This window comes from Astatotilapia calliptera, chromosome 12 (assembly GCF_900246225.1).
Source record: "Astatotilapia calliptera chromosome 12, fAstCal1.2, whole genome shotgun sequence".
NCBI classification, from domain to species: Eukaryota; Metazoa; Chordata; class Actinopteri; order Cichliformes; family Cichlidae; genus Astatotilapia; species Astatotilapia calliptera.
The window spans coordinates 8,138,134-8,152,525 of record NC_039313.1 but is presented as its reverse complement, the minus strand read 5'-3'; the positions used below and the strand labels follow the sequence as shown (position 1 = coordinate 8,152,525).

General features: G+C 40.9%; 1 protein-coding gene across 2 annotated transcripts in view; it reads right to left on the bottom strand.

Annotated features, from left to right (window-relative positions):
• ppm1f (protein phosphatase, Mg2+/Mn2+ dependent, 1F) overlaps positions 1–13,992 on the bottom strand; it is a 22,502-nt gene extending 8,510 nt beyond the window's left edge. Inside the window, exons 1-7 of one of the 2 annotated variants that reach the window (XM_026188090.1) lie at positions 13,714–13,992; positions 7,586–7,812; positions 3,370–3,506; positions 2,207–2,409; positions 1,480–1,668; positions 1,205–1,348; positions 761–854 (exon numbers count right to left, since the gene is read on the bottom strand). In XM_026188090.1, coding sequence (XP_026043875.1) covers positions 761–854; positions 1,205–1,348; positions 1,480–1,668; positions 2,207–2,409; positions 3,370–3,506; positions 7,586–7,752 — 934 coding nt within the window. In that variant the 5' untranslated portion in view covers positions 7,753–7,812; positions 13,714–13,992. The remainder of the gene's footprint in view (positions 1–760; positions 855–1,204; positions 1,349–1,479; positions 1,669–2,206; positions 2,410–3,369; positions 3,507–7,585; positions 7,813–13,713) is intronic. The other variant, XM_026188091.1, reaches the window with a different exon arrangement.
• Positions 13,993–14,392: the final 400 nt, after the last annotated feature.

Genomic DNA, 14,392 nt, shown 5'->3' with positions numbered 1-14,392 from the left:
GCTTCAGCAGCGGAACACGTCTGGCACTGCGGGATTTGATTCCCTGCCGTTGTAGTGTGTTACTGATGGTGACCTTTGTTACTTTGGTCCCAGCTCTCTGCAGGTCATTCACCAGGTCCCCCCGTGGGTTCTGGGATCTTTGCTCACCGTTCTCATGATCATTTTGACCCCACGGGAAGAGATCTTGCGTGGAGCCCCAGATCGAGGGAGATTATCAGTGGTCTTGTATGTCTTCCATTTTCTGATGATTGCTCCCACAGTTGATTTTTTCACACCAAGCTGCTTGCTTGGTGCAGGTCTGGTGCAGGTCTACAATACTTTTCCTGGTGTCCTTCGAAAGCTCTTTGGTCTTGGCCATGGCGGAGTTTGGAGTCTGACTGTTTGAGGCTGTGGACAGGTGTCTTTTATACAGATGATGAGTTCAAACGGGTGCCATTCATACAGGTAACGAGTGGGGGACAGAAAACCTTCTTACAGAAGACGTTACAGGTCTGTGAGAGCCAGAGATTTTCCTTGTTTGAGGTGACCAAATACTTATTTTCCACCCTAATTTATGAATAAATTCTTTACAAATCCTACCATGTGAATTCAGGGATTTTTTTTTCACATTCTGTCTCTCACAGTTGAAGTGTACCTCTGGTGCAAATTACTGACCTCTGTCATCATTTTAAGTGGGGGAACTTGCACAATCGGTGGCTGGCTAAATACTTTTTTGCCCCACTGTACATTTCTGTGGTTTTGTGAGTTGGGACTGACTTACCTATGGCTCTCGATACAGCATATGTGCCATTAACACGCCAGCAACCCATGAAAGTAATGCAGCCTCCAAGATCCTCAATTCTCTGTTTCTCATCCTGGACAGTTTAACACATCAGAGAAGGAGTTTAGCTTCTGGTTTCCTTCTCACCATTATGTGTGAGTATGTAAAAATAAGTGCATGAGTAATTTAACTTCACATGAAGTAACTGCATTTGTTAGTAATAGTTAAAAAAAACACATGCGCGTACACACACACACACACACACACACACTGTGTGTGTGTGTGTGTGTGTACGCGCATGTGTTTTTTTGAGCTCTGAGGGATGTTTGATCCATATCACGCAATAAACTTTCCAAATATTTTATCTGCATTCCCATTTTGGAATACAACATAGTATGAAATTTGAGGCAGCAGAGGTTGTGTGTTTGTATGTGGGATTCTTACCTCTCTCTCTGGTTTATGTGGGTCCATGAGTCTAACAACATGCCCATCTCTGACCAGTATTGCCTGAGAGTCTCCCAGCCAAGCAACAGTCAGCTCTTGATCCTGGATCAGTACTGCCACTCCTGTGCTGCCACTCCGGAGACGCTGCAGCACACAAAGGTGTAATTTAAAGACAAAAGACAGAGCAAGACAGCACACCAAGTTGAGTACTATAGCATGTAAATGTCAGCAGAAAACATTGTGCTCAAGATGCTGCACTGCTGATTTCTCAGTACCTCTCTCTTGGCCTTGTTTCTGAACATGTCATCTGTGCGTTTGAAGGCTGTTTTAAAGGCTGTGGTTGCATCACTCTGCAGCATCTCCTGTTTACTTAGAACAACATGGAGGTGAGTGGAAGCGTAGGTTGCTGCATCCACCCCTCCATGGCCATCAAACACAGCATAGTAAGCACGATCTACATCATCCTGGACCATACGGGAGGGAAAGAAAGACACAGTCATAAATAAATGTCACAGAATGCAGTTTTGTGAAAAACTAAGTGTACCCCATGATTCAGTGGCTTGTAGGACCACCTACAATACACACCCTCTGAAGTGTGGGCTGACAGATGCCCCCCATAGGCAGCAGTGATCCCAGGATGCAGCCTACCAATCCCCAGATCTAGCCAACCCCTCAGATGGGACTCTAAAATACTTTGGTATGCAGAGGAGCTCATGGTGAAGTTGGTGACTGCAAGATATGCTGCACAACAAATCTAAATCACCTCTCCACCACCGTGCAGCATCTGTGTATGCTTGGCTTTCTTCAAATATGGCTTTTATAGAGGATCAGCACCTCACTGCTGCTTACTTTATTTCTATACAAGCAGTAAGGGTACACTTAGTTTTAACAGGACTTTATGCGGTCCTGTGAAAACTTTTTTTTTTATATGACACGATGTTTGATAATTAGTTGGGATTGTAATTTCAGTTTTTATTTTTGTGTCTGTGATATTTTTCATACCTGAATTCCAAAGAGCTGGTTGAACTCGGCTAAAGCCAAATGTTTGTCCTCCATTTTTCTCCGGGTGTTTTTGATGGCATGAATGGAGCACTGGAGGTTGCGAGAGGGACAAAGAGCCACCTTGGGGAAGTTTCTGTGCCACGCCAGTGCTACATCTATCAGTTTATTCAGGAAGGTGCGTTGGACTGCCTCTGATTGAAATACTGACAATAAATTACAATACAAGTAAGAAACCTGTTATATTTCTGGTTTTTTTTTTTCAATAACATCATGGACAAAGGCATTTTATTCCTTGAATTAATATGTACAATGGAAGTCAAACTACTTCCAGGTGGCACGGTGGTTAGCACTGTTGCCGCACAGCTAGAAGCTCCTGAGTTCAATTTCACCATCAGGCTGGGGTCTTTCTGTGATCTTTCTTCCTCCCACCATCCAAAGACATGCAGTTTGTGAGGATAGGTTAATTGGTTAAGCCAAATTGCCCTGTGTTAGTGTTAGCCCTGTGACAGACTGGCAACCTGTCCAGGGTGTACCCCGCCTCTCGCCCTATGACAGTTGGGATAGGCTCCAGCACCCCCCACGACCCTGAAAAGTATAAGTGGAAGCGAATGGATGGAAGTCAAAATACTACTTTTCAGTGCAGTGCAATGCAATATTTCCAACCACTATGCAAATGTACACCAGTTCCTTATAGAGGAGAGGTCTACTCATAGTTTCAATTTTAGTTTTTTACTTGTTTAAAAACTTTAGAAACTGAAATTATAATTGTTTGTGTTAAAACGGACCCTTTCACACACATGTGGCATCATCGAGGCTGAGGCTGTGCCCAAGTTGGCTGTGTGGCAGCAGACAGGGTGATATGTATTGGATAAATTATCATCTCCCCTTTTGCAGCCTCAAATTGCACTGTAAAAGATAAATTATAGTCTGCGAACATGCCAATAAGACCTGAGATGTGAAGACAAGTGTGAATGTGATCTGTGTTAGTACCGCTAATGATATTTGGTAATGATAAGTTGGTATCAAGTTACTTGGAGAGTGTATATCAGATATATGATCCTGGACAGACAACTTCCAAACACAAGATTATTTCATTCTGTCTGCTTGAATTGAATTGGCATCTTTCAGTATAATGCAATATATTCAAAGCACCACAAACATACAGACTGCTTTGTCATCTGCCTTCTCTTCTTGGTCACCTTCAGGTTCCTCAGGGCACTGGTAAGGTAAAAGGTCAGTCTGCAGCAGCTGGGAATATGCTGCCTGGCAAAGGAGGGCACCGAGTCTTGGAGAAGCACCCCTGAACAAACACAGAGATAAATACATGTTGTGTAATCTCTTGAAATTTGAGTCATTTTTCTAACTGCAGTTACAAAGTGTTGCACCAAAGTCCAAATTGTGGACAGAAAAAAGAAAAGATAATTTTTGGGCAGTAACCTGTAAATGCACTTCTTTTCCTCTACAGAATTGCATTTCTCTGGCAGCAAAGATTGTGTTTAGGAAAAAGGAAGTGGCATGAACAATTTTGTTTCTGCAGACAGGAAATGAAACCTTCCTGACAGGGAATACATCTGTAGAAAATATGAGCAGAACAGAAAGCCAGTCACAGTTTTTAAGTGTTACTTTTTCCTGCTCAAAGTTTAAAAGTGTTTGAAAGTCTTTTACCAGCCTCTTCTCATTGCAGAAAGATTGACTGCAGATTATTGATTTCTAGAAGCCCAGACTTCTTACTAGGGATGGGTATTTATACGATTTTTACGATTCCGATTCCATTTTTGATTCTGTTTAACGATTCGATTCTTTATCAATTCTCTTATCGATTCTTTTTTTCTTTTTTTTTTTTAAAAAGGAGAACACTAAGGTTGATTAGCTTAGAACTTTGTTTTATATCTTCTCTTTGAACAAGACAGAAATTTAGGAGTAACATGGCCTTACAAACCCAACAGTGAGATCTTAAGAGATCCAGCCTATGGCTCTTCAATGGGGTGTCACGGGGTCACCAGGAAAAAAAAAATTGTAAATGTAAAATAATAAAATATTCTTCTGTAGCAATAACAAAATATAACATAAATTGTTCTGTAGCAATTACACAAGAATATCCAGTAATGTCCCTGCCTACAATTAAACACATTCACTTACCGAAAATCGACCGTCTCACACTTCTGGGTGCAAATGGGTGCAAGCCTTTTACCACAAACTTAGACACTGCTCGGTGATAGGGCTGGGCGATATATTGAGTTTTTTAAAAATATCGATATATTTTTATATGAGATATAAGATGTGACCATATCCTTTATATCGATATAGCCTATGTTACGTTATAATTATAGTTGTGGAGCCACAAGTTCTCTTTCGTCCACTTTTGTCTCTACGCAACGTTACTCGGCCTCGCCTCTCCTTCACTAAACACAGCTCCCCCTCCACCCCCATCGCTTCACCTGCAGGCAGCAACAAGATGGACACGGCAAATCTCCGTTAACGAGTTACTGCGCATCGCCCCGTGCGTGGGGCTGGACGGCGTCAACGTGTTAACGAGCTAACCACGCTAACGAGCTAACCGCGCTAACGCCATGCACAGCCTAAAATCCTTTCATTTTCTCAAAAGTTGACAGCGCGCCTTATGTATGAATTCTGGTTGTGCTTGATGACCGCAAACCGATTTCATGTGGAACACGGCGCTCAGCAATCTGTCCAAAAATGTTTTAGTTCGACTTTGGTAAGCTACGGAGCTGCACCGCTTGATGGATTGTCGGAGCATTACGGCTACCGTAGTCCGGAGGCTGGCGGAGTGATACGTACTGTGCTTCAACGTAATATTACCGTATTGTGTGTGTATAAGGACCATAAATGGCACCTGTTAAGAGACACGGTTACAAAGAGGGTTTCAAACTCCAGGCTGTCAGTCACATAGTAGAAGTTGGGAACAGAGCAGTTGTGAAATCTGTCTTTGTTATTATGCTCAGCGTCTGTTAGTTTACATTTTGACTGCACAATTGTGAGCTCTTTGTTATGCACAAAAACAACAAAGTTTTCTTTTATTTATGGATCATTATTATTTAATAAATGCTCATAATTTATTTTTGAGTAGTTTTTTTCATGTACATCTATGCTGTATGTTAATAAAAGTTAATAAAATATCGAGATATATCTTATATCGCCATCCAGCTAAAAAATATCGAGATATGAATTTTGGGTCATATCGCCCAGCCCTACTCGTTGACATTCGTATATCCTGGCCTGAAAGAAGACACTAACGGTAGACTGCAGCGAGAACTGCCAGCATCTGAGCCAACCAATTCGTCGACTCCTTCAAATGCGGCCGACAAATGCGTCCTTCATTTCCACGAATTTGAAGGATGGGTCGGGTGTGTCCTTCGTGGCCCACCATATCCCAGAATTCATAGCGCGGCCCAGCCAAATTTCAGCTGCCAGCAATGGCGGCCGCTGCTAAGTTTTAAAATTAGTCTTATTACTCTTTCTGGGTCACAAAATAAACTTTTAACATATTTTCAGGCGAGAAAGAAGCTGTTTAAATTTCAAATATCTGCTTGGTTTATCAAGACATCGCATATTTGCAAAAGTGCGCCGACGTTTTTGGAGACGTCTGTTAGCCACCCGCTGGATAGCAAGCCGGAGGGGTTCAGTGGTCACTCGAGCCGGCGAGAGCAGCGGAATTGCGGCTTCGTCGTTTTCAGATCCCCGCTCTTTCGCTACTCAGGTTAAACATGATATATACAGTAAGTCACTCGGATAACTTAAAAATTTAATTGTTTGCCTTTTTTCTGTGTTTTATTTGATCCGGAGTAAATCGGTTTGGCTGAGATCAAAGTTATTAGATTTAATAAAACGTTATTAATCTATCTGGTGGGTTCCTCCGGGATTTTCACACAGCTGAATAAACGTCAAACAGAAAACTGATTAAACAGAAGTGTGAGACGGTCGAGAATTTACGCCAGTGTCCTGTTATATTTTAGATAGCAAGGAGCAGACGGCCGAGTTTATTAAACTCCACCGAGACAGCGGTGACGCAAATCTGAAGGCTAGACCGTTCCGTTTCACAGCCTCGCACTTCCAGCCTTCTCGGTCTTCAAAGGACCCAGCCCACGTAGACTGCGAAGGCCAGGTCCTCCGAAGGATGCAGCCGACGTTTTGGAACACAGCTTCTGTCTGTCTCTCTCATCATGGTCACCTAAATGCAGCGCACAGTAATGGCAGGTTTTGTAATAAGGCAGATCGCGCTAACATAATATGCACTGTTAGTTAATTATTTACCTGCCGCATTAACGGGAGTGGACGTACAAACGTTACCGCTGTTTCTGGGTTGAGATTCATGAATCCAGAGCGGAATTAAAAACACGACATTCATTTAAGGTCATCGCGTGTTTTGTGAGCAAATGCTTTTGCATATTCGTAGTGTTTCCTCCCTTAAATGAAATATCTACTTGCAAGTATTGCAAGTTGCCCTGTCGTCATCCGTTCTCGTAAAGTATAACCAAACTTTTGAGTGTTTGAGCCGCTTAGTAAATGACGCTCCGCAACATGGTGACGTCATTCGGGGCGACTGGAATCGATAAGGGAATTGTTTGCAAAAATGGCAAACAATTCCAAGGAATTGAAACAGTGGGAACCGGGTTTCGATTCCCATCCCTACTTCTTACCTAACAAAATGTTAACAAAAATGTTAGATGCAATCTCTCTAATCTGCAAATAAAATTTCTATTAAAAGTACAATACTGAACTAAACACTGTAGGATTAATGGTTACTTTGCCTCTTTCCCTTGTTATGCGTATATAAAGAGACGACCGTGGCTCAGGGGGTTGGGAAGGTCGCCGGTTCAATCCCCGGGCTCTCTGTCCTGGTCATTGTGTCCTTGGGCAAGACACTTTACCATACCGCCTACTGGTGTTGGCCAGAGGGGCCGATGGCGCGATATGGCAGCCTCGCTTCTGTCAGTCTGCCAAAGGGCAGCTGTAGCTACAACTGTAGCTTGCCTCCACCAGTGTGTGAATGTGACAGTGAATGAATAGCGCTTTGGGTGCGTTGAAAAGCGCTATATAAATGCAATTCATTATTAGTATACAACAATAACCAGCATTCGACTGACATTTACAGTTTGTATAAAACAAGAATAAATAAGTTTTACTTCATGTCTGCTTGTGTATCACCATACACTAAAAATCATTACATTTAAAAAAATGGAATATGTAAAATAATCCACAGTATAATCCTTTGTATTTATAATATTAATTAAGGCCCTTTACTAACTAAATGGTGTGTGTCTTAGATAGCCACAATCATTTTCTCTTATTGGTCCACAGAAAAATAAATTTGTTCATCGTTACAACCTTCTATTCAGTTTGTCTCCTTCCCAGTCATACCTGTTTGCCAATAGCCTCAGGCCCAGCTCCAGGCTCTCTCCATGCAACTCCTCCATTGTGAATTTACGACTAAGAGGGCTAACAGGAAGTGAAGCGCCTTCCTCCAGAGCAGCTGGAAACTCCTCCAAAAATGCCTTCAAAAAGCACAGAGCCTCCTCCTGCTCCATCCCGCTGACTCTGGCTGGAGTGAACTCTTCGGTAAACAGGAGGTCAGGGCTCACAGGTCACTTCACAGTGGACAATTGAAGGGCACAAATTGAAACAAATTAATCAGTATAATTACATTACCATTTTCATCTAAAACTGTTTTTTTGTCATACAAGTTCAGAAAACTAATATAGGAGGTGCTTACTGTGTCACAAGATGCTTGTCTGAGAGTAAAATTAAAAGCAAAAAAAACGTAAAATACCCAAATTCCCCCGAATCTTATATTTTAATTGAAAGTACTAATGTAATGATACAAGTGTTGTTATAAGCTACAGGACTAATAGGATTGCCACATCTTGTAATTTGTACAGATTTATTGCTCGAGGATGTACTGCAGTCATCTGTGTGCATTTTGTGCATGATATGATGCTCCCCTGAGACAATATAATTCGAAGGTATAGCATACAGTTTCATTGGTAGGGATATGATACCCACCTCTAAGTATATAGGTATCAGTGAAGCCAGATAATACACACACTGACTACCGAAATGTCTTAAAGACAAAGACCTGGATGACCTCTAATTTCTTGTTCTAAATCAGATAAAACTGAGGTCCTTGTATTTGGCCCTAAATAGCTTAGAAATATGGTATCTTACCAGATTCTTAAGCTGGTTACCTCTGGTAACATTGTGTGGAATCTCTGACTTATTTCTGACCAGGATATATCCTTCAATACACATATTAAACAAATATATCGGACTGCTTTTTCCCCATTGTACTCTAAATATCTCTAAAGTTTGAAACATTCAGTCTCAGAGTTATGTTCAATAACTAATTCAAACATTTATTACTTCTAGGCTGGACTATTGTAATTCATTATTATCAGTATGTCCTAAAAACTCCCTGAAAAGCCTTTATTTAATACAAAATGCTGCATGAAGAGTACTGACAGGGAGTAGAAAAAGAGCATATTTCTTCCATGCTGGTGTCTTTTCATTAGCTCCCTGTTTAAAAATTCAGAATCAACTTTAAAATTCTTCACCTCATATCCAAGGTCTTGAATAATCAGACCCAGTCTTATCTTAATGACCTCATAGTATTCTATGATCCCAATACAGCATGCGACTCTCAGAGTGCTGGTTTACTTGTGGTTCCTAGGATATTTAAAAGTAGAGTGGGAGGCAAACCTTCAGCTTTTCAGGCCCCTATTTTAGGGAACTAGCTCCCAATTCTAATTCAGGAGGGAGACACCCTTTCTAATTTTAATATTAATTAATATATTATGATAAATGGTAGAGCAGGGTGATATGACCAAAAATATTTATCATGATATATATTTGAAAATTTGCAATAACAATATAACTGACGATATAATTGACACTAGACAAAACACTTTACAACTTTATTAGTGCAAAAAACATCAATGTATTTTCACTTAAACAAGCAGTAGTTTTTATGTGCATTAAAGTTATATAAAAACTTAACAGTGCAAATGCAAATTCCTTGCTGACAGTTTAACCAAAAGGCATTTCCAGTGAAAACTGGCCGACATATAATAATAATAATAATAATAATGGATTGGATTTATATAGCGCTTTTCAAGGCACCCAAAGCGCTTTACAATTCCATTATTCATTCACTCTCGCATTCATACACTGGTGAAGGCAAGCTACAGTTGCAGCCACAGGGCAGACTGACAGAAGCGAGGCTGCCATATCGCGCCATCGGCCCCTCTGGCCAACACCAGTAGGCGGTAGGGTAAAGTGTCTTGCCCAAGGACACAACGACCAGGACAGAGAGCCCGGGGATCGAACCGGCGACCTTCCGGTTACAGATGCGCTTCCCAACCCCCAGCACCACGGTCGCCTAAATCCTCAGCATAACCATATATAATATCCACAAAACTTAAAAAGAGGTTATACACACACACAATACGGTAATATTATGCTGAAACCCAGTACGAATCACTCCGCGAGGCTTCTGCTTACGATAGCCGTAATGCTCCGACAATTCATCAAGCGGTGCGGATTTGTAGCTTAGCAAAGTCGTACTAAAACATTTGACAGATTTTCGAGCGCCGTACACATAAAATCGTTTTGAGGTCAGTAAACACAACCAGAATTCATACATAAGGTACACGGGTTTATAAGGGGCACTGTTGATTTTCAGAAAAATCAAAAAGATTGATTTTAAGTGAGCTGTATTTTCCAAAAAAAAAAAAAAAAAAAAACACGGTAATAACGATGGCCCGCTAGCATGCTCTACCAAAAATAGTGCTTTGTTGTGTATCTGATGGACAAAAGCTAAACCAGTTCCACACCAATGAAGTTGCAGCATTTTTACAAACCAATTATGGTTCATCCATTTCATTCAACGATCCGCTTTCGCCCTACTCATTCTCCGTCACCGCCATGCTTTTACAGCTATGTGCATATGAAAACAAAGGCACTACGCATGTGCATCCATATTCTATCGCGATATTTCATTTTCTTATCATTGCCGAACATTATATCGGTATTACGATATGATATGGTCCAGCCCTAGTAAATGGACTGGTTCATATATAGCGTTTTTCTACTCTGAGCATTCAAAGCGCTTGTAAATTCACCCATTCGCACAAGCACTTTTTTCCTATCCTTTTCTAAGTACTTCCTATCTAACAGTCAGATAGGACTCAGATGCCAGCAAGGTGGAGGTGGAGTACTGGTTTGGGCTGGTATCATCAAAGATGAGCTTGTGGGGCCTTTTCGGGTTGAGGATGGAGTCAAGCTCAACTCCCAGTCCTACTGCCAGTTTCTGGAAGACACCTTCTTCAAGCAGTGGTACAGGAAGAAGTCTGCATCCTTCAAGAAAAACATGATTTTCATGCAGGACAATGCTCCATCACACGCGTCCAAGTACTCCACAGCGTGGCTGGCAAGAAAGGGTATAAAAGAAGAAAAACTAATGACATGGCCACCTTGTTCACCTGATCTGAACCCCATTGAGAACCTGTGGTCCATCATCAAATGTGAGATTTACAAGGAGGGAAAACAGTACACCTCTCTGAACAGTGTCTGGGAGGCTGTGGTTGCTGCTGCACGCAATGTTGATGGTGATCAGATCAAAACACTGTCAGAATCCATGGATGGCAGGCTTTTGAGTGTCCTTGCAAAGAAAGGTGGCTATATTGGTCGCTGATTTGTTTTTGTTTTGTTTTTGAATGTCAGAAATGTATATTTGTGAATAGAGCAGGGCGATATGGCCAAGAATATTTATCACGATATATATTTGAAAATTTGCGATAATGATATAACCGACGATATAATTGATGCGAGACAAAATACAACTCCACAACATTACTAGCGCAAAAAGACAACCTTCCATTTATTTTCACTTAAACAAGAAGCTGGTTTTTATGTACATTAAAGCTTTATAAAAATGTAACAGTGCAAATGCAAATTCCTTGCTGAAAGTTTAACCAAAAGGCATTTCCAGTAGAAATGGGCTGACATATCCTGAGCATAACCATGTATAATATCCACTGAAGTTAAAAATAGGTGCTTTGCAACATTAAACTGCAGTGTGCAGTATGCATTTTTCGGACCGTAAGGTGCACGGGATTATAAGGCACATTAAGCGAAACAAAGCAGTCAGATAAATCAAACTTTATTAAACTCATTCTTCTTGCTTCCTCCACTTCTGTACCATTGTTTCATTAATGTTGAATTCTCTGGCAGCTGCTCTATTCCCATGTTGTTGCAGTATATTAATGACTAAACTCGTATTGTGGATGGATTATCTCAGTTGTTCTCCTGACTGAAGTTTGGTCCGTTTACAGCATCCTGCCATGCGATTGCAGTTGTCTCTAACCATGAAGAACCTTCACGTTAACTTTTATAAGTGGAAAAGTGTTAGTGTTCGTCCTCCAGCTTCACTGTTTATGTTATGCTAACATAGCTGTGTCGCTAGCGATCACGTAGCACATCATTATATACTAGCTAGCCCAACTTCAGTAACCCTACAAACGTCACTGCTGTTTAGTTTCCTGTCTTCATTTATGTTGGAAGTGATAGCAGAGCTGTACGTTTGATTTTTTGCAGAAATCTCTCAGTCAGAACATGCAATATCATGCTTAGGTAACTAGCGAGCTAACTTCCGCTAGCTTCCTGCTAACTTCTAACTCAGTTAAATGTAATAACTTTTGTTTTCATGGATGCCTGGAAGTTAAACTTTATAGTTACACCTGGTAAAGCAGCAATGCTGATCGTTTTATTAAAGATGAAAGAATTTAGACAGTTTTTAACTCTAAGTGACGCTGCAGTGTTGTTTGACCTGAAGCATACGGAGTTTAGGACCCAGATTACTCCCAGATTTAAGAGCATCTTAGTCCGACAAATATGACAATAACAACGGCCGCTTGCATGTTCTGCAAAAAAAATGTGCTTTGTCGTGTATCTGACAGACAAACACCAAACCAGTTCCACATCACGGAAGTTGCACCATTTTTACAAACCAATTCTGGTTCATCTGTTTCACTCAACAATCGTCCATGTGCGTATGAAAACAAAGGCACTGCGCATGCGCGTTTTACTCCCATTCTATCGCGATATTTCATTTTCCTATCGTTGCCTAACATTATACCGGTATTACCGTGAACGGTATAATATGGCCCAGCCCTATTTGTGAATGTGGAGATGTTATATTGGTTTCACTGGTAATAATAAATAATTGAAATGGGTATATATTTGTTTTTTGTTCATTTGCCTAATAATAGTAATAGTCATCTGCACACACAGATATCCCCCTAAAATAGCTAAAACTAAAAACAAACTAAAAGCTACTTCCAAAAACATTCAGCTTTGATATTAATGGGTTTTTTGGGTTCATTGAGAACACGGTTGTTGTTCAATAATAAAATTATTCCTCAAAAATACAACTTGCCTAATAATTCTGCACTCCCTGTATATGTGACAAGAGCGGAGTTCTTGTAATGGTCACTTGGGGCTTGCTCCAAAACTTTTTCAGTCCCACGGACTGTCCAGCTTTACATGTTTATTGCCTGGTACAATAATGTGTCTAACTTGGACAGCTTCTCTCCCCAACTGTATGGTGGGAGACTTAAATTTTATGTTCTTATAATTCATTTATTTGGATATTGGCATTTGGGGGTGTAGACAGAAAACTGTCATTCCTGTTTTCTTCTTCTGACCCGTCTCCGTAAAGCTTAGGCTGTGTGGGAAAATTCCAGCATACCAGCAGTTTCTGAAATAGTGGGACTAACTTGTGTGGCACCAACAACCATGCCCCTTTTCTAATGCTCCGTTTGAACCCGAGGAGGTCAACTTGACCATGGCTACATGTTGCTGCCATAACTGCTGGTTAGATATTTACATGCCTATCTAATAAAGTGGTAAGAGAGTGTATATGGATTTTTACAGGAAATATTCGTACAGTTCGATTCATAATTTGTTGGGCATATAGAACGTTTTTGTACAGCATCGCAGTGGACTTGAAATCAGCAATAATCAATTTATGAAATGTAACGCTCTAAACCAGGCCCCAGGGACTTCATTATTACAGGATATTTTTAAAAATAAAAATAAAATGTTTTTTTTAATGCGCCAGCTTGTTGTCATGTAAGTTACATGTTGGCCAATATGTCTGAACATTTCTTGAAAGAAGCGCAGAGAAGCACTTGAAAAGGGCTCGCAAACTCCCCACACTTTGAGTTAAACGCAAAGAAAAAAGCAACCGTGCTGCATTGGTTGTACACCAGGACTCATACCTGAAAACTGGAGCCTAACGATCAGCTTTCCCGTTTCTTTTCTTTGCAGTGCGTTACATGAATGTTGAGGTTTTGGTGCTTTGTATGCAGTACACATTATAGTGCTGCCCACAATTACACCTCGAGTCCTGAAACCATGTTTCATCGACATGATCGCTACCAGAATACATGCTTATTTTACAGCCAAGCAGACAGTGGTTAACTTGGTCTTACCGTCCGCTGACTTGGTGCAGTCCCTTGTTTTAGTACGCGTCTTCACACCTCCTGAAGTCCTACTGACTAAACACGCCCTTCGGCGAGACAAAGACTAAAGGGATTTACTGATAACACAAACATGCACCGCGTATGGTAATACACAATCCCAGTTCACTATTAACAGTGTTTACAGATCTGCGCAACGATCCACGCCCAATTGAACCGGCAGTTTCCTGTACGCCATCATCGTCATCACCATTGTTATAAGACCCTTCTTCGCCTATCTTTTTATGGCGGGTAGCAAACAACTTTAGGTGTTATACCACCACCCTCTGGACTGGAGATCTCCCATCATGCCTTGGGACATGTGCTGCTGTTTAGATGTTCTTGTTCTATTGTTTATGGTTACGTTACTTTTAACTGTTATCTTGAATGTTGTGTTTACGCCGTGGTGCAGCGTCACTGACAGTTGTTGTTTTGTAGCGAGAGTGCTGTACCATGAGTGACTTCTGTTGTGCTGTTGTTGAACTTTGAGGCACATTGTAGCACAGCAAGTGTTTTAATAAGGTGCGCTCCCTATCAGCTTGGGGTTAAATAACAAGCTCAATCTTTCTCTGTGAGCTTCTTTGTTAAGATTTCTCTGAATTTCACAATATAAAACATTGCACGGACACGCTTTGCTAATTATATATTTTGA